Source organism: Paramisgurnus dabryanus, chromosome 5 (genome assembly GCF_030506205.2).
Source record: "Paramisgurnus dabryanus chromosome 5, PD_genome_1.1, whole genome shotgun sequence".
In the NCBI taxonomy this organism is placed as follows: domain Eukaryota; kingdom Metazoa; phylum Chordata; class Actinopteri; order Cypriniformes; family Cobitidae; genus Paramisgurnus; species Paramisgurnus dabryanus.
Window position 1 is genome coordinate 23,111,193 of NC_133341.1, and position 20,308 is coordinate 23,131,500.

Consider the following 20,308-nt stretch of genomic DNA (forward strand, 5'->3'; position numbering starts at 1 on the left):
TATTTGATTTGTGGGGTGTCTTGTTTGAGCAGCTAAACAAAATTCTATGTTAATCAATACTTAAAATAAACCCACAAGAGAAATGGTAGAATGTACTCAAGTCACTTTACCTTCTGGTGCTATGCTGCTCATCCTATATAGGGTAGAAAGTCAGGTAAACAGTTAGTAGTGCAAATCCACAGTAGGTTTTCTGTCAGTAACTCTCAAATCAAAAATGAACTTACGAAGGTCTCTGACTGATAGATTTTGCCCAGCTGCTGAGCAGCGGCTGCCCGGGATTCTTAGTGTTCTGAGAAAAGAACGTAACATTCAGCTGATCAGATATCTGACAGAACAGAAAGGCAAAACCACAAACATTTATAAAGCTACAGGTGAATTTACCAGCCATGATGGGGCCAATTTTGTGAATTCCACTTGGTCCACATCTAGAAAACAAAAAAGATTGGAGGTTATACTTTTTTAAAAACTATTAACAAATTACATTTGCTAGTTAAGTCATAATGTAAAGTATAAAAATGCATGAAAACTGACTCCAAAATTTTTAAGCAAACATTATTAAGCATGTTAATCTAACTTAAAATATTTTAAAACATTAATAAAAACTACACAGAATACTGAAAAATAGCCTTGCTGCATCCTGGATCTAACTGTATTTAATAAAGTTAGGCCCTGTTGGCACCGACAGCCCCATGTTTAGTGCGTCGGCATATAGCGTCAATAGTCCCTTTCACACATACATTCTTTACTGGTAATTTACTGGTAAATTGCAGTTAACATGTCATGTGTGAACAGAACCTTTCCGGTAAATCAGTGCTCCCAATTTACCAGTAAGACAGGTTGTAAGATTACCAGTAATTTACCGGTAAGCGCTATGTGTGAATGAAAAATATAGGATTACCGGCATTTAGAAAGGACGACGTCAGACCGCTCTGACAGATCGGACCAATCAGAACGTTTTTAAACAGATGACGCTTTTACCACCGCACTGTTTACGTTCGTTTCCACACCCATGCTGCTTAAAAGTCGAGCACAACTGAAGTTAACATCCACATTTCTTCAAAGTTGTTTAAAACAGCTTACCATATATTTGCCAAATTGCCGATGTCCTTAGCACACCCTCGGTAAAGCCTAATGTGCAAACACAGGTTCCATTTGACGCCGCCTAACGTAATGTTGTTTGGTCACGAGCAACTTCGCGACCGTTTGCCACAGATGTGAAAACAACAAAATACGGACCGACGATATTAAGTCATAACCCGCCATTGTGTACAAATACGACACGGAGCTCGCGGCCGCACGCCACAGGTAACTTCCGCTTTCTCTCAGAGTTTACTGGTATTTTGATACTGATGTGTGAATGATGTCTTACTGGTAAAAAGACGGAACGTCACTGCATGTGTGAACAGCACATTTTTGTATTTACTGGTAAATTAATTCTGGTAAATTCATGGTAATTTACTAGAATTACTGTGTGAAAGAGGCTAATGTCATTATGTGCTCACGTTGACCCGATTTTCGCCTTTGTCGATCCCGCTAACCTATTTCCTCCCAAAAATTTTCTGTCAACTCTCCACTATCCTGTTTTCTTATATAGTAATGCCCTTTATGTGATAAATATGTGCTATATATGTGATATGCCCTTTATGTGATGTATACCCATTAGAAATGGGTCACTGTAAATGTAATTTGTGTGGAGAAATACTTACTAAGCTGGGTGAGACTAACAGAAGTTTTGAATCTTCGGTCAAGCAGGCCCTTTACTTTCCTCTTCATTCTTCTGCGTGGGTCAAACTCATTCATGGAGCTCCGCGATTCATCTTGTTTCACCTATAAGGAGATGGATGTATGGATGTATCATTTGATCATATGACCATGCTCTTTTTCTAGAAAAACATTGCTATGAATTCAAACAGAAATTACAGCTTGGCTTACATTCTCTGAAGATCCTGTTCTGGTCTTGACAGACTTTTTTCCAGTTGACCTCCTGAAGATCTTGGAAAATCCTTCAAGCACATACACAAACTGATCATTAAAACCAACTGAAAAAGAAATTCAGTAGACTTTTCATTCATGACACGCATTCACATTACCTCTCTGGTGAGGAGGTGAAAGTGTCCGTCTAGCGGTCTCCTCTGATGTTTCCGTGTCAGGCATGGCCATAGCCTCCACACTGGCAGAGAGAGAGCGGCTCTGCTCTAGAGCCTCAAAGCCCCAATTACTGCCTAAACGTCCAGGAGCTCCAGAACGTCCACCATCGATCCTGTAAAATGCTGGGTTTCTAATCCCCACTGCTCTATCTTCATCATTCTGGGAGCCTGAGAGGAGGAATGTGTGGCTTGAGGCTCTGGATACTGCTCGTGAGCCATCCTCATCATCATCATCTTCCTCCATGCAATCCTCATCACTAGGTGGAAGTTCATGGATAAGGATGTCCCGTATCAAAGGCATTGTGGGAGAAGTGGTGCGTGATGGTTCCCCAGATCCATACATACTCTTGTTTCTCCACCCATCATACAAGATAGGTAAAGATCCATGTGTGAAGTCCGTCGATACACCTCTCGAACCACTGCGTTTTAGAGACGACCTTAAACCGTCCCCATCTTCTTCCTCTGGATATCCCAGCATGCTCTTGTTTCCAATGCTGGGCCGTTTTGGTAACTCAAGAGACGGGCGGAAGCCTCGGAGAAGGGAAGGGGGAGTACTATAGTAGTGCTTTGGGGACAGTAGGGCATGGCTAGGACCAACGCTTCCGCCGATGCGAAGGCAGCAGCTATGGGACAACTGCTCATGCCGGCACATCATTGGCTGGCTTTGACCGAGACGAGCCACCTCTTGCTGCTGATTGTCAGAGGCGGAAATTAGGTTAAGAGTGTCCACCGCTAAAGCAGACAAGTCCTGCAATTGACCCAAGTGATTGTCTAAAGTGCGCAGGTCATCCTGGATGACATAAATCTTCTCGGCAACCTCAACCAATATTCCAGACATCTCTTCAGCCCTGAGACCAAGCATCACATGAATTAATTATTGACTGAAAATCAACTGTAGACTGAAATTATGTGATTTCCTCTTTATGGTCTAAATGGTGATCCAAATGAATTCTGGGAGATTTCACTCACTTGTCAGCTGCGGAGCGAATCCTGTTGATTTCGCTGTTTTGTTGATTCTCGGTTTTGTCTCTGAAATACCCAGCAACGCACTTCTCCTCAAATTCGTGTAGTTTTTTCAGATCATCGGGTGCCAAAAGTAACTCTGTAAACATGGGCAAGTGCACGCAAGTTGTAACATTTTGTATAAATCGATACAACACAAATATCCAAAAATATACACTTACTAAGGCCAGTTTTTCCCTTTTTGGATGCCTTGCTGTGTTTTTGCCACACTGAGCTGAGACACAGGGTCACGTGACTAAGAAAGATGAGAGGAGGCGGAAGCCACGGCTTCTCCTGATATGTCATGATGTAACGATAGCGGTTGTATTTCCACAGATTACGAGATATGGCGCTCATGTCAAAGTAAACATTGCTGTGAAGTGAATAATAAGATAAAGTAGGTTAAATCATCACTAAATATGTTCACCACAAACCAAGACTTCATAGCACATCAGCATCAACTCAACAACATCACATAAGGTACATGAGAGAGAAGATGAAGTGCGTACTTGAAAAAGGCAATGAGAACATTGACCATGATAATGTACTGAACAAAAAGGTAGACGGCCTGCAGGAAGGGGGTCAGAAAAGCTCCAGGAACACACGTTTCGGGTTTACTACAGGCTGCCAAAAACACAAAAATGCTATAAATGGAACGTAACATACAGGCGTAGAAATCAAATAAATTTATTTATACCGGATGTACATTAACTGCTATTGGATCTTACCATCAATCTCTCCGGCATACACCTCCCCAAAGATCATCCAGTATGGTTGGAAGACCACATCTCTAAGCAGATTCCAGGATGGATCCTCATTAGGTGACAGGATTGACTTTCTGGATGTGCCAAAACTGACCAGCACAATTGCCATGATGATCACAACGTAGAACATGTTACTCATCTGTCAAAGAAAGACAGACATACACGTGGACAACTAATAAATGTTAGTACATTTTTAGTCGCATTATTAAAAATGTTTTTATATTTCACTGGGCAGAAAGATCTGTTCTGAATATTACCGTATGTTTTTATTGTACCAAGATTTTTTTCTTACGGTTTGACACCTTAACATTTACATTTTTGTATTTGGGAGATGCTAAACATCTAAACAAGTCTAAACATCTATACTATAAAGGAGCATGTTGCATGCTATAATCATTATGATTACTGTAAGTGTCAATTACACACCATTTTGGTGATCATGGTCAGATAGGGCCCTGCATGTTTATTCACAGCAAACAGGTCCAGAACCCTGATAGACCAGAAGATGAAATCCAGCGAATATACTATGTGACCGGCTAAGCGTGTTTCCTCGTGCCACCGCAGGGAGACTCCAACAAAGAACAGGAGGATTCCCATGAAGTCATTGATGTTCCAATACTCACTGAACCAAACCTTCAGCTTCTTACTGAACTTCCTGGGTTCCAATACCCACACCTAGAACAAGACACAATATAAATAAGTACTGTATGCCCTGTTCATTTTGCCTACCTCCATCAAAAACGATATAATGATATTGACCGAATGCTCACGCCACATATTAGACGTTCATCAAATACTTTTTGCTTCAATTCCACATAATTGCATGCTTAGGACATTCAGAAATACCAGTTTGTTGATAGAATCCATTACGCCACAATGATTTTTTCAGCAAAGTCCTCTAAGTGCACAGAAAAAGAATTGAATGCGAAGCGCACGTTTCTTTTTGTTTTTTAAACATTTTGTACAAGGTTTACCAAATATATTAGAATTTTTAAGCATTTTACCTTTCCCATATGGCAAAAAAAAAAACATTTCTCTGGTCAAATATATGCTAAACACATTTTGTAGAAAGTAAAGCCTAATTTAATATATATATATTTTTTTGAAAATATATTTAGTTTTAACATTCATATATCAACATATATTTCGAAATTTACATTTCAAATTTTACAATCCATATGGCAAGAAATGTATTCTTGTATTTAGCATTTTAAATTTATGCTAAATACAAGTTAATTTTATAAAGTCCATTTTTGAAGATGAAAATATGTATAATTTAAACCTACTCAAACCTGTTATTTTTAAAAGTTTTGTAAACAAACATAAACAAAGTTTTTCTTCCAATGCGGCATGAATATATATTTCCTTAGTTTGAAATATACTGTATAAAGGGCTAAAGAAAGATATATTTTAAATGCTTTATATTTATTTTAAAATATATTCCAAAATATTCCAAAATATATATTGATAAAAAACTTTTGTACAACAAAATGACACATCGCTTTAATTGTTTTTTTGCTTTGGATAAAAGCGTGTGCTAAATGACTAAATGTAAATATAATATACAGTTTTTACTTATTCCAAAATATATCTCAGCAAATATATTTTTGGCCATTTTTTTAATTTTGAAATATATATATATATATATATATATATATATATATATATATATATATATATATATAATTTTTTTTTTTTTTTTAATGTACCGTATGGGTTATTAAGGACAGTGTGGAATCATTTTTAGAAATAAATTTTTGCTTGTACTTGGACGTTTTTTAAGCAAAAGACTTCAAATTTGTTAAACACCAGTGAAATAACTAAAGTAACATGCGTGAAAGTTTGGTATTTCAATGACTGACTAATAACATTTTCATTTCTATTAAAGGGAAAATACTGAACCTAAACATAAGAGCCTGATACAAAAATTCCCATTTACAAGAAAACATGTCAGACGCACTTAGAGGGTTTTGAATCTGAGCTCTTCATGTCACATTACATTAATTTGCATTAAAGTACGAATGTACGTGTTTTTGAGAGTACTATCCAACACATGCAACAAACATCACAAAAGATCTTTGGCACAAGCTGTAAACAGCAGTACTCTGTTAATAATTCCCATTAATGCACCGCTGCAAAGTTCACAGAGGTAACAAAAGTTTGAAACGGAAGAAAAATTCTCAGGGTAAACTTGAGAACACCATAATCAGAAAGAGATAGTGCCTCATAAGAGACCTTTGAATCCAACACAATAAAGATAAGAGTTTTCAACAACACTTCATTCTGTAATTGCCCTGAACAGCTGCAGACACTGTTGATTTCATGCCGCATGCTTCATTTATCTTCTAGCATTGATTCTTCAAGTGTCTCCTGCAGAGGGTTGTGATTTCGAGAGCGCTTACCTCTCGAGCTTTCTCTGCTGCCGTGCTCAGGATGTATGTTATGACCACACATTCTTGAATGTTGGGCTTTTCTTCCATCTTCACAAGCACGGTGTAAGAGAACAACATAAGGAAGCCCAGGAATGCCATCTGTATGTTCAAAATGTTCAGAAATCAGCACTTCAGGGATGTCCCATGAAAGATGGAGGGAGAAGTTAAATCAAGGTGGAGGGGGAAACATACTGTGTGAAACCAGAATTTGACCACAGGAGCGGTGTAAAAGTCATAAACCTTTCTGGTACAGGTTAGAAGACAGTTGGGTCCCCTCTCCTCATCCCCTGGGATCTAGAGTAGTTAAATGCTCAAAGTTATTAATAGTAAACACTGCTGTTTAGTGTGGTACAGCAGGGTTTCATTTTGTAATATCTGTTTAGATGCCTTACTGCATTTGGTGTCCCTTCTTGTTCTGATGTCCCAAGACTTCCTGGTTCCAAACCAAACTGCAAAGCCTCCTGGGACTGTGGAACATGGGACATCTCTGCTTGACTCTTAAACTCTAGCCGCTGAATGGCCATAGGCATCAGGATACTGGCAATAATCTGGTGAGAAAGGATGTGGGTTTGGACAAAAATACAGATCTAGGTCAGGGTGGAAAATCTGGAAATGTTCCTTGATGTGATAAAATCATGAGAGACTTTAAAAAAGGCACAGGCAAAAGTCACATTAAACAGGTAACATAATGGTGAAATCTTTGAAACCCTTGATTTGAAGGTCTTGATGTGACAAATGTCTGCAATGAAAATAATCACTTTGGACACAAATGTACCAGCAATTATGAAAAACAATATTATAACGTCATCATCATCTACATCTCTCAATTAAACTTACCTTAAACCAGGAGTTCTTCCTCATGTTGAGACGGCCCATCCACAAGTCTGTGAGGAGCATCTGAGTGCAGTTGTGGGCCACGAAGGGTCTGAGTCTGGACGAAACAGCCATCTGCAGACAAGTGAAGTTACTCCAGTCCGTCATCTCCCACGTCAGCAACTTCATTGCCATGCGCTCGTTCTCTCTGAAGGCTTTGTCCAGAAGATCCACAGCCAACTGACCAAACTCTCTAAAAGGGTTAAGCCACAAAACCATAGAACTACATTTGTTATTTTGACTTGAAGTTGAATTTTCTCTTATAGTTAAATATTCTCTTATACCAAGGGTGTCCAATCCTGCTCCTGGAGGGCCGGTGTTTTTGCAGAGTTTTATTCCAACCCTAATCAAACAAACCTGATCCAGCTAATAAAGGTCTTACTAGGCAGACTAGATAGTTTGAGGCAGGTGAGTTGAGGGAAGTTTTAGCCAAACTCCGCAGGACACAGGCCCTCCAGGAACGACTTTGGACACCCCTATCTTATACCAACTGAAGGTGGCGTGACAACTTAAGTAAGCCATTTGTAGGTTTTTTAAGTTTCTCCAAAATTCAAATACTTGGATGCTATCAAAACATACTGTTTATTGCATGTTTTTCTAAGCATCACATTATCCAAAAATAGCAACACTGGCTCAACCAATGGTGTAAGATGGGGGAGGTACTATCCATTTATCTGACCCATGACAGATTAGAGAGTATTTCGGGAAACTAGTTTAAAGTCACAATGAAACGAAAGTAGCGATTGTGTTGTTTTCCCCATCTTGATGTACACCCAAGTCAAACGGCTTCTGAAATGAGAAAAAAGGTAGGGCGGGACTTGAATCTGTCAATCAAGAATTGATTGGATTGTTGTAAGTTGGGTCATTTTGCAATTTGCTACGATTTTTTCCCAGGCTCTGTCCTTTTGCCATTCCTTGTGACTGGAAGAAAATAGATATCATTTTGAGGAGGGAAAGAGATTAGCGATTAACTATTTCCACGGCATTGACGAGATAACTTGTCAATTAAGAGAAAACGCTTCCCTGCCAATGACGAGTATTTCCGGCAAATCCGTAATGCCGCTATTATTCAACACGTGGCGCTCTTCCGCAACTTATACAACTCGGAAATATCCCACTAGGGCAAACAGCTGTATGTCCGTGTATGTTTTTAGAATCGCTCTGAATCTGATCTCTATCAAAAGCCCTTCACAAAAATGGAATCGTCTCAGCTTCAAAACTGTGTATTTTTGAAGAAACCTACCCATATTTGAGAGGTGAAAAAAGATGAAGGTGGAATGAAACTTTTTGTTTGAACGCAAAGGGTCACATTGTTTGTTTATATATTTAAAGAATAAAATCTTCTGCAAGGCATTTAACTTTTGTGAAAATCATGAAAAATGCTGGTGCTACAGATAAGTCATTTGTTTTTAAATACCACAATATTCCAAAATAAAAGAATAAAGGTTTTAATTGTATTGTGACTTTAAAAAGCAATGTTTGGTGGTGGTAGTTGAACGCATATTAGACAGATTTTTAGCATGGATTTAAACTGAAAAACCTAGGGAGTTTTTACACACACCATTTTTATCTACAGTTAAAGCGTAAACATTTGTGTTCATACAAATCTGGCCATTCATGTGCACAAAAACAAAGTTTTAAGGGGCTGAAAACACGAATAATGTGCACGTTTTTGAAAACATTCTCATTATTATCTCTGTGTAAACCACAAAAACGCGATTTTTTTAAAACGGTGACATTATGTGTATAAGGTCATGCATAATACAATGCTTTAGTCATTTTTGGGGATTAGTGTGAATGGGGATATTTTCGAAACATTTTTAAAAACAGAAATCAATTTCTTTTCTTTTTTAGTACATAATTGTTACATACCCCTAGTCCAACGTAATATCTTTATTTAAAGGGATAGTTCACCCAAAAATTCTGTCATCATTTACTCACTCTCATGTTGTTACAAACCTGTATAAATGTCTTTGTTCTGATGAACTCAAAGGAAGATATTTTGAGGAATGTTTGTTACCAAACTTATCAGAAGCACCGACTTCGATAGTATTGCATTTTCCTACTATGGATGTCAATGGGGCTTCTGATCGGTTTGGTTACGAACATTAATTTTCCTTTTTGGTTGAACTATCCTTGTAAGGAGCATTTAGCACATTGTGTTTGGACTACATTTACATTCATGCATTTGGCAGCCGCATGCATTCACAGTAACAAGCTATACATTTTGTCATTCCATTGGAATCGAACACACAACCCTTTACACTCCTAACGCAATGCTTTACCAACTAAGCTACAGAAGCACTACAAACGCTGAAATGAGCAAGTAAACAGGCGAAACTGACAGCGAGTTTCTCTTCAGCTCGTCAAATGTGCAGTCATCCATATTGCTCTCCCTAGCTTCCGTTGCCATGGCCCGGTAGAGCTTGCAGGCCACCACCGCTCTGGCCATAGCCTGCTCTCCATGCTGCCACAGGAACAGCGCCATCTCTTGACGATGCTTGAGCACTGCCCACACAAACAGGTCATTAAAAGTGCATATAAACTCGGAGCTCGGGTCTGACTTCAGGTCCTGAGGCACTACCGCACCCTCCTGCAAAGACACAATTCTGATTGTTTTTAATAAATGGCATGGTTGTTAGTATATTAATAAGCATCTGACTCATTGTGGTGCCTGAGAATAGAAAATATTTCAAAGGACCTGTCTCCAAGGCTGAGCGGTTCTGTAGAAATGGGAGCTTGGTGGGGTGGTCTCGGGGGTTACGGCTGCTTTCCTGGCCTTGCTGAAAGGGCTGGAACCCTCCTGAAAAAGACCAAAACAGATTATATGACCAAAATGTCAGGCCAATAGATTTTGAATGCCTAATAATTTAGTTTGACACATCTGCAAATTAAAACAGCTTTACAAATCTTACAGTGCGAAAAATGCTTATTTATCGTTTCAAGGGAGATGGAATACTGCAATCTGAATACTGTGCAGTATACAAACTAACAATATGCCGTATTATAGTATTTCATCAATTCTTTTATTATATGAAACCGCAAACATTGTGCAGTGATTAAAGTTTTAAACAGTGGTATGCGTGAATTTTTGCATGAGTGATCAAATTGGAAATAAAAACTTTTTTACTTTTTAATAACATTTTTAGTAAAACTTTCTCAGTGTTTGTCAGTTATTACAGCTGTAAAAATAGGATGGAACAATGAAAAGTGCACTGCATTGTGGGATACAGTATCCACCTAGTGTGCATTTTAAGTGAAGCAAGAATTTCCAGGCATATAGAAAACTTTTGGCATACTGTATTTGAATGGTATTTACACAATCTCCTGCATAGTAAATATAAAGTGATATGTTTGTATGCTAATTTGACCACAGCTAAAGATATCTATTAAATATGATATATAAAATATGGACGAAGTGTCCGTGAGATCACCCAGAGGTTTGTAAAAAGTATTTTAAAGCCCAAAGTAGGCGGACCCTGCTGTCAACATCTTGGCAGCATGTCACTCCGAAAATGTTCAAAGAGACGGGACGTGGGTGGACCTGAGGTGCCTGGTTGCTGAAACCATGCCCAACTAGCTCTCATCTGTCACTCAAGTGGCCACGCCCTTAATTATGCAGAACTTTAAGGCTAAATATAATTTAAACAGAACACAGTGGTCATGAAGGGCACACAATATTGTTATTATGTACACAAAGCATCTGCTTTGCAGAAAGAAGCATACCTTTATTGGGGCGTGTAAGCGGCTGTACATTGTTCTGAAGCTCTTGCGTGTATACGTGCTTCGGTAAGCTCCGCCGATCAGGTATTCAATCACCATACCAATGTCTATTAGAGTCATCTTATAAACAGCTGGTAGTCGAGTCTAGACAAACACATGAAAAAATGTTTAGAGATAGACAGGCAGAAATTGTCATCTTGTCCAGCAATTCACAATTGCACAAACCTGTCTGGCATCCTCAATGAGATGACGCAGAAAATAATCAGGGCTGCCTTTTTGCTGAAAAATACGAATAGATTTATTTTTAATCAGCAAAATTATCCCTGTCCCTGCTCTGTTGTATTAGACATAAAGCTTTGTGTAAATAGTGACTGGTGATTACTATGTTGTATAGCTGCTCCAGACGAGAGATGGTCAAGAAGTGACTCATGGTCATGCCGTTCTCGATGAGCAGCTTCACAAAACTGACTCGGTCCATCACTAGTGCATCCAACATGGTCTGCTCGAGAGATCCTACCTATAATAGGGGAGAGTGGGGCACAACCTAACGCTTTTTGGTTTTGGCTCAATCATTCAAATAATATTTGAGTTTGATTAATTATATTTGTACACAAGCAACACACACATCTCTGCTACAAATGACCATTTGAAGTTGGTTTCTAGTACTTACCATTCTTGGACAATTACACCAAACGTGACAGAAGTGCAAACGTTACAACTTACCCCATAGGTGGGGTTAATTGTAACAGGCAGGGGGTTAGTTGTAACACTTGCTAAAAATTAAGTTTGCAGGCAAATATTTCAATACTATTTTGTCTATATACTTGAAGTGGATATTGTTTATATATCTGTCTATAATAGACGGGTATCCACACTTTATTCATTTAATCCAGCCCTTTTCTAACAATAGTCCAATTATAAATGGATACAAATGTCTAAATGTGTGAGAAAAAGCAGCACAATTATGTGACCCTGTCTGTAATAACCGTACTACAATTTCAAAATCAAATTCTGAGATAATGAGCAAAGTCTGATTTAAGCCATTCATTTCATTATGATTTCAATCTTTGACGTGACCTTATTCAATCAATATTAAAGATATGAACAAAAATAAATTTGACACACGATTTTTGATAAGACAAGCATATTTATTTTGTTGGCAGCCAGCAATCATTCGTGTGTAGCCTATTAAAAACAACGGCAAGAATTACGCTAACGTTAGCGGTTTTCATATCGTAAGTGCTGAGGGAATAGTTGTAACACAGTGTAACAATTAACACCGCTGGGTCAAAATATTTTCAAGCCCACCAAAAAAGTTGCTTAGAGCTGCAGACATATTTTCAAATGATGCTATGTTTTAGTCAACAAGACACTGATTAATATGACACAGCATTGGATTTGGTATCTTACAGACCCAACTTAGAAACCGACAAAAACATATGATGAAAAAATTTACTTACATGCCACCAAAAAACTCATTCATCAATAACCCTCTGGAAAAACATTATAAATTTCCAATCATTTGCGGGAGGTTGTCTTTTGGCAGCGTGAAAAAAATACCGGAAAAACTAAATGCTCAACCTTGTGCAACAATAAACAGTCCGTGTTACAACTAACCCCCGCGTTACTTTTTTCGCCGCGCACCCTTACCCATCAACTTATATATTATAGAGAGCCTCTTGATAATGATAGATTGGTTTGTGTACCTGCCATTGTTGTCCGTACACCAGTATGTTGTCCCTCGCGATATCAGCTCTGTCCCAGGCCAATGAGATACTTAGCTGGTCATCAGGGGAAGCTCTGGTACCTGTACGTAACATAGTTTAACAGGCAACTATGTTTACACAATGTAATGTTCGTTCCCAGTGTAATGTAAGTATCCTCCCCAGCCCACAAACGCCATGTGTAGAAACAAAGTAGCAAATATAGCTTGTTAAGAAATCTTCATAGTTTTTGTTATGTCATGACCCTTCACATTTACAGACCAGCACCTATTTACAACAAGGCCCAGCCTGATTTAAAAAGCCCCCAAATTTTGTAGTTAAAGGTACAGTAGCAAAACTTTCTTTTTTGGGTCATTCATACCTTTCAGTGATGTAGTGAGAATAGCAACATCTGCCTCTTGAAGATCTTCAGATTCTGAGTCAAAAATGGTGATCTAAAATTTAAAAAGGTATTATCAGAAAGTCAACAAAAAACAAACCCTTTTCCAAATGTCCTCAAAGTCACACATAAAAAGAACTTTTAACCGGCTAGAACTAATAAAGATTGCCAACATTAAAACAGATTTGAAAATTAGTGTAGTTGAACTTTGTTTGGTACAAGTATGAAACAACCAGCATCCTATGCCAAAATATAAATGCATGTAACTCTATAAGACACCCAGTGTTGATGTTTCTTCTCCTAAAATGCCTTTGGCATTTCATTTTCGCATGAGTGATTCATAGCCAATCTAAGAATCTGTTCGCCTGGGGACCAAATTAATCCCTTCTATTCGATTAATATGGAAATCCGTTTCATGGACCATCATTCCAATTATTCTGTTCTCTCTCAATTTAGAAGCTTGGAGATGTGGGAAGGGTGTGGTAAACTACAACATTCTGTTTGATGGGGGCTTAACATCAGAGCTTTCGGCGTAAAGACAGAGACCCATACGCAGCAGGCATCTTATCACACAAAACAACCACTGTTTACTGCCAAGTAGGAGGAGAGAGGAAGAGACACAAGTAGAAGAAATAGCAAGAGAGGAGACAGGAAGAGAGAAAGAATGTACAGATGCAAAATGGATTTAAATAGTTTGTACAGGTTGAAGAGGACTTTCAATAATGAGTAAAGAGTTGAAGATTAAAGGAAAAGTTTAAAAATTGCAAATAAAATTCCAAATGACCTCTGGATTATAATCTGCCAGGGGTTTTCCAACTTTTTTTGCAGAACCACCTTAATTTATATTATATATTTAAAATGCTTCCTGAGATTTAGAAGTTAAAAGAAAACACCACAGTTTTTCAGTATTTTACTATGTTCTTACCACATCTTAGATGAATTATGTAAAGATATGTATTAATTTCTATAGTAGAGGTAAGAACATAGTAAATATTGAAAAATTGTGGGGGTTTTCTTTAACTCTTTCCCCGTCATTGACGAGATATCTCGTCATTTAAGAGAAAACGCTTCCCCGCCAATGACGAGTTTTTCCTTCTTTCCACAATACCGCTATTATCCACCAGGTGGCGCCCTTCCGCAATTTTTTAAACCCGGAAGTATTGCCCTATGGCAAGCAGCTGCATGTCCGTGTCTGTTTTAAAGATCGCTCTGAATGGGATCTCTATGAAAAGTCCATCACAAAAATGGAATTATCTCTGCTTTTTGCTCAAAATGTGGTGTTTTTGCAGAAACCTACCCATTTTCAAAAGCTGATTGCAAAAGAACCACTAAAGGTAGGATGAAACGGTTTTTTTTGTTTGAAAGCAGAGGGTCTGTTCTTTCATTTGGTATATTGTATGTTTATATATTTAAAGAAGAACATTTTCTGGAAGGCATTAAACTTTGGTGAAAATCATGAAAAATGCTGGCGCTGGCTGGCAACTTTTTTTTAAAACGCTGGGGGTGAAAGAGTTAATATTTCAATAACTTAATAGCACATATGCATTTTTACTTCAAAAACATTGATTTTTCATCCATTTGAAAGTTTTTATCAATAGTATTATTATTACATCATTGTTACAAAGTAATTAAGTAATTTTTTGATTGGTTCATAACGTATCTCAGTATTCTGATTTATTGTAGTGTTGTATAATATAATATATGTTTTGTATAAGTGTTTTATTTCGATTTTTTTTATTTTAAACTATTAATTTACATTTTATTATTTAATTGTAATTAATTATTTTTCATCAACTTACGAACCCCCTGCAAATCCATCACAACCAACAAGGGGTTTGTGAACTCCAGTTCAGGAAATCCTGCTCTATGCCATGTGCAATCATTTAAAAAGTATGTGTAGGAAGCAGAAATTCGGCATATTCAAGCTTGTTTTGTGTCATACACTTTTTGCGGCATTTCCCGGACAGGGTTTAGATTAATGCAGGACTTGTCTTTAATTAAATTAGGTCAGTTAATAAGTTTTTACAAGCAAACCTTACAAAAAACATTACAGGTGTGCATCTTGAGACAAAACAACAGCACCATATATGTTAAAGTGTAACTAAACCCCTGGTCAGAGCCTGACTCCACCCACTGCAATATTTGAAAAATGCAAGAAAAGTGGGCAGATCCCAACGGAGATAGAGGGGACGAACTAAGTGTGTGGTGAGATCGTAACAAGGGCGTGGTGAGCTTGAACCTGCTTACGTCACGAGTCATTTCTTGGACCCAACATCCAATAGGATAATTCAACTGCAGTAGCCACCGTTCAACCTGAAGAGGGCAGCACTCAGACGTTTTTACACCATATATTGTAGTATTGAAACACTTTATATCCAAATGTCAAAAAACTTACTAAAATCAATGAACAGCACTAATAAAGCATCATTCTTACAGACCATTAACTAAAAAAAGTTGGTTTGGGGTTTAGTTACTCTTTAAGGTATGTCAATGCAAGATTTTTTTAAATAAATGCAGCTTAAACATGCACTTTAGTCTGGGACTAGGATAAGCCCTTTCCGGGAAACCACCACATAGTGATTTTTAATTTTGAAGAAATGTTTCCAAATGACTTTGCTTAAATAAATGCTTTTTCTTTTGTGCTGAATGAAGAAAGAAAGTCACATGGGTGTGGTACAGTAAATACTTTAAGGGGGAATAAAAGATGACATAATTTTTATTTTGGGACTAACAAAGTTATTTCCTGAACGGATGATTATCATCTTCAAAAACATTTCCTTACTGATCGGCATCTTGTGAGAACGGTGAAAGCAGCGCAGGGTATGGTGCTATTTTGTACATGAATTAACAGACCACTTCCACATAACAGGCGGCAGCTATTATTTACACATAAAGTGCAAATAGCCGTAGATGCCATTTACCCTAAATAAACATAAAGAAATATTTTCTATGTACACTAGGTTACATTATCAGAATTTTCTTAGAGATATGCTATGTACAGTATGTTAAAAAAAATATTTAGTAAATAAAATTATTAAATTTGTAATAAGTACATAGAAATTAGATGCTGTCGGAGCATTTCACCCATAGAAACATTAATCTTTATTAAAAGTGCGTCATATTTATAGTCGAAATGTAACATACATTTAGAATTTGGTGCCTATTTGACCGAGAAAAGGGGTGTTTGTAGTCTCACCCCCTCAACAAAGATATTGGACTTCCTTCTTTCAATGACGCAAAATGATGATTTTTACATCATTGAAAGAAGGAAGTGCAACACTGAAATCTGTATTTCTCCTGTCTCAGCGGCAACTGAGGAAATGTTGCATGACCATTCAAAAACATGACTGGGGTTCTAACTATACAAAGCTTAATGCAAATGGGTGAAGTGTCCCTTTAAGTGTAAATACAAATTAGATGCTATCTATATTGGCAAATACTATTTGCGCCTTAGTATTTTTGTATATTATTAACAGGATGCAAAAAGTCATGCGCTCTATGTTGTTTTTCAAGTGTATTTTGGTGGTCCAACCAGACATTGGTGGGCAAAGCTAGTGTAAATAGCATTTGCCAACAAGAGATGCTATTTGCACTTAGTGTAAAAAAATACTACCCTCATCCCTTTAAATCAAACAAATCAATAATAGGCAGTGGCGGCCGGTGACTTCTTTTTTCGAGGGCGCTCGATGCAAAGTTCGTAAAAATGTATGTAGCCCGTCATGTGTGTGGTTTGTAATTTCAAAATATGTGTTCTACGTGTCGAGTGAACCTATGTGCATCACGAGTCTTGTCAAAATAAGTGCCTGCTGCAGACGCGTCTAAAGGGTTTATGATAAAAGAGACGCTCGCGTTTGCCAGATACTTGCATAATCTCATCCATAATCAGAGTTTACTGTTAAGGGAGTGTCTTGCGTGAATTTTGTGAACGTAAGCGTCTCTTTTATCATAAATGGTTTTGACGCGTGTGCAGTTATTTTGACAAAACATGTGATGCACATGGTTCACATTACGCAACAAACACATATTTATAGGCATATATAAAGTATAGTTTAAGTTGGTACACTTACAGACTCTCTGTGTTCCATACATTCCATAAGTATGTTGAGGAGCTCAGTAGCCTCTGGTCGTTCCACAGTAAACATGTCCTGAATCCTCAGTACAAAGTCCTCTTTAATATCCAAATCCAAATTTCTATGGGAAATACAGAAAAACAACATACAAATACCCAAACCCAAGTAAGGTCATTAACTACACAATAGGTCAGGAAACAATGGGAGACAGGAAGTGCCATGTTTCATCACTGCACCATTTGTTTCTAAATGGAAACTTATACTAATGGATGTCTTGGGTAAGACACACCTGTCTACAGCTGTCTCTTTGTGTATTACCGCCAGCAGATCTGCAGCTTTGCCTGTTCCCTCAAACACCAGCACAGGTACTGGTGAAATTCTGCGTACATACTCCAGGACTACAGAGAGGACGGCAGGGCCACCCTCTACTACAACACACACCAATGGCACATGCTGATGCAATCCTGAAAAAGACACAGAAATACAAATTCACACACATGTACATCAAATACACAATTCTTTCGAAGACAAATGAAACATGCTGACTTCCTTTCACAGGCAGACCTAAAGCACAGAGACACTTACTGGGGTGGATCTTCTGAAAATGTATGTACCTCTCCAGTCTCTTCCTAAGGTCTACCTGACATCCCGATTTACCCATAGTTCCATCATCGGCTAAAAGGAAATGTGAATGCATGCTATTCAGACCGGCACGTTTACTCAGGGGATTTCCCAATGCCTGGTAGTGCCTGAGAACCTGACAAAAGACAGTCAATCCCAAAATCATGTTTTTGCTTAGTCAATATACATAACTGTACATACAATGTGGACCACAATTAAAAATGCTTCCTAAATGTATATAACAACAACATAGTGTACAACTCACATCTCTGCCAATAAGGTCACTGTTATTCTCAATGATACCCCAGGGTGTGATTCCTACAACATTCCTCTTCCTGTGGTCATGAGATCCATACTCTTTTACTGCATCACCCACATACCTAGAAACACCTGGAAAGGAGATATAAAGTACATTAAGACACACAATTTCAGTAACATTATAGACCATAGTACGATAGACAAAGAAAGCACAACACAAACCCGTATTAATCCCATCAGTGAGTATCCATGCTCCAGTGCTCTCTGCCGCTCGTATGAGGCCCGTACTGAAGGCCTGGCACACCCGTGGAGACAGAGAAAAGTTATCTGTTCCTCCATGCACTGAGATCACCAGCTTGGGCATTTCCATGTGCCACTCTTTCAGCATCAGTTGAAGCAGGTGCTCCGATGGAGTGTCACAGGAAAGCCGCACATACTGCAGAAAAAAGAAATTAATAACTCCAGGCCAAATAAATGAGCCTATTAAAAGCTGAATAGCAGGGCAAGGTTCACATGCACTCACAGATTGACCCAAGCTTATTTTTAATACTTCATAATATATATTAAGTATCTTGTCTATACAGTATGACACCAAGTGAGGCAAAAAATTGGTATAATCTATATTATATGAGCTCACTTAACAGATGTGCACAAACCTTGGCACGAGACGTGCGCTTCGTGCTGCCCTGAAAGTCCAGCGATCCGAAAGCATCGGTAGGGCTGATGCTGGTGTGTCGCGTCACTGACCACTCCTCCTCATCGGCAGATCCAGGACCAGGTCCCAGGAGACCGGAGAAAGGACCCACATGCTCCACAATAAGCCTCCCACAACAGCATCTGAACAAGAAGGTGATACTAAATAAGATACAAAGGTAACTGCTGAACTACTCAACTACAAGAAGAAAGAAAGAAAGAAAGAAAGAAAGAAAGAAAGAAAGAAAGAAAGAAAGAAAGAAAGAAAGAAAGAAAGAAAGAAAGCACATACTTACAGAAGTAAACATGTGCTGTAGTCTATGTATGCATGTACAGGGGCAAGAAAAAGTATGTGAACCTTTTGGAATTTCATAGCTTTCTGAATAAATTTGTCCTAAAATGTGATCTGATTTTCATCAAGTCAAAGGTATTGACAAACATAATGTGTCTAAAAAATTAAGTTTTCATGTCTTTATTGAAAACAACCAAAAACCACATAATGTTTGTGAAAAAGTATGTTAAAGCAACACTAAAGAGTTTTTGCCCTTTGCTCCCCCTACAGGTTGTAAGCGTAATTGTCCATTACCACTGTCGTAAATAATTTAGCCTACAGCAGCAAAGTTGGCTCTGATTGGATTGTAGGTCTGCCGTAAAGCAAGTTTTTGTAGTTTTCACTCGAACTACAGCGCCGCAACACGACGGTTGGAAACTTCTTTAGTGCGGTTTTGTCCGATAAAGGGCTTCAAAGCGAATGTGAAAGTGCCATTCACCCTGTTTCGAGTGGATGAACGACTGAAACTTTTTTGGAAACGTTATTTTAAGGTAAAAAAAACTCTGGTGTTGCTTTAACGCTCAAGTAAATGATCTCAAAAAAAGCTAATTGGAGTGAGGTTTTAGCACACCTGGAATCTGGTTAACCTTTGGAGGTGTGAACTACAGCTACTTTGAATGAAAAAAAAACACTCAAACTTTGGGAGTTTGCTCTACACAAGGTGAAACACTTATGTGAGCCATGCCTTGCCAAAAAGAGCTTTCAGAGGAGCTACGATCAAGAATTGTTGCTTTACATGTAGCTGGAAAGGGTAACAAAGGTATTTCAAAGACTTTCAACATTCACCAGTCTACAGTTAGGCAAACAATCTACAAATGGAGACGCTTTGGGACTGTTGCTACTCTACCAAGAAGTGGGGGCCCAGTCAAAATGACACCAAGAGCACAACAAAGACTCATCAATAAGGTAAAGAAACAACACAGAATGACAGATTTAAAGGCATCTTTGGCACTTGCTAACATCTCTGTTTATGAGTCTACAATACGTAAAACACTGAACAAACAGGGTATCCATGGTGGGACAGTGCTTACTAAAAAGAACATTGCTGCACACCTGAAATTTGCATAAGAGCACATTGACACTCCACAGCGGTATTGGCAAAATGTTTTGTGGACTGATCAAACTGGAAAAACACAGCGCTACATCTGGCGTAAAAAGGGCACAGCATATCATCATGAAAATGTCATCCCAACTGTAAAGTATGGTGAAGGAAACATCATGATTTGGGCCTGCTTTGCTGCATTAGGGCCTGATCAGCTTGCAATCATTGAGGGGAAGATGAATTTCCTAA

The 20,308-nt window shown here is 38.2% G+C and overlaps 1 protein-coding gene across 2 annotated transcripts in view; it reads right to left on the reverse strand.

Moving 5' to 3' along the window:
• Nucleotides 1-20,308, reverse strand: part of trpm6 (transient receptor potential cation channel, subfamily M, member 6) — a 32,519-nt gene that overhangs the window by 10,630 nt on the left and 1,581 nt on the right. The window contains exons 5-32 of one of the 2 annotated variants that reach the window (XM_065250396.2): nucleotides 18,650-18,830; nucleotides 18,216-18,429; nucleotides 18,001-18,125; nucleotides 17,700-17,871; nucleotides 17,404-17,578; nucleotides 17,112-17,235; nucleotides 13,027-13,099; nucleotides 12,648-12,748; nucleotides 11,324-11,458; nucleotides 11,167-11,220; nucleotides 10,945-11,085; nucleotides 9,920-10,021; nucleotides 9,564-9,811; nucleotides 7,183-7,411; nucleotides 6,738-6,893; nucleotides 6,538-6,639; nucleotides 6,316-6,444; nucleotides 4,340-4,588; nucleotides 3,878-4,052; nucleotides 3,659-3,773; nucleotides 3,332-3,522; nucleotides 3,117-3,249; nucleotides 2,091-2,995; nucleotides 1,933-2,003; nucleotides 1,707-1,827; nucleotides 382-425; nucleotides 225-280; nucleotides 111-133 (exon numbers count right to left, since the gene is read on the reverse strand). In XM_065250396.2, the coding sequence (XP_065106468.1) occupies nucleotides 111-133; nucleotides 225-280; nucleotides 382-425; nucleotides 1,707-1,827; nucleotides 1,933-2,003; nucleotides 2,091-2,995; nucleotides 3,117-3,249; nucleotides 3,332-3,522; nucleotides 3,659-3,773; nucleotides 3,878-4,052; nucleotides 4,340-4,588; nucleotides 6,316-6,444; nucleotides 6,538-6,639; nucleotides 6,738-6,893; nucleotides 7,183-7,411; nucleotides 9,564-9,811; nucleotides 9,920-10,021; nucleotides 10,945-11,085; nucleotides 11,167-11,220; nucleotides 11,324-11,458; nucleotides 12,648-12,748; nucleotides 13,027-13,099; nucleotides 17,112-17,235; nucleotides 17,404-17,578; nucleotides 17,700-17,871; nucleotides 18,001-18,125; nucleotides 18,216-18,429; nucleotides 18,650-18,830 (4,544 nt within the window). Of the gene's footprint in view, nucleotides 1-110; nucleotides 134-224; nucleotides 281-381; nucleotides 426-1,706; nucleotides 1,828-1,932; nucleotides 2,004-2,090; nucleotides 2,996-3,116; nucleotides 3,250-3,331; nucleotides 3,523-3,658; nucleotides 3,774-3,877; nucleotides 4,053-4,339; nucleotides 4,589-6,315; nucleotides 6,445-6,537; nucleotides 6,640-6,737; nucleotides 6,894-7,182; nucleotides 7,412-9,563; nucleotides 9,812-9,919; nucleotides 10,022-10,944; nucleotides 11,086-11,166; nucleotides 11,221-11,323; nucleotides 11,459-12,647; nucleotides 12,749-13,026; nucleotides 13,100-17,111; nucleotides 17,236-17,403; nucleotides 17,579-17,699; nucleotides 17,872-18,000; nucleotides 18,126-18,215; nucleotides 18,430-18,649; nucleotides 18,831-20,308 lie in introns of those variants that run through there. The other variant, XM_065250395.2, reaches the window with a different exon arrangement.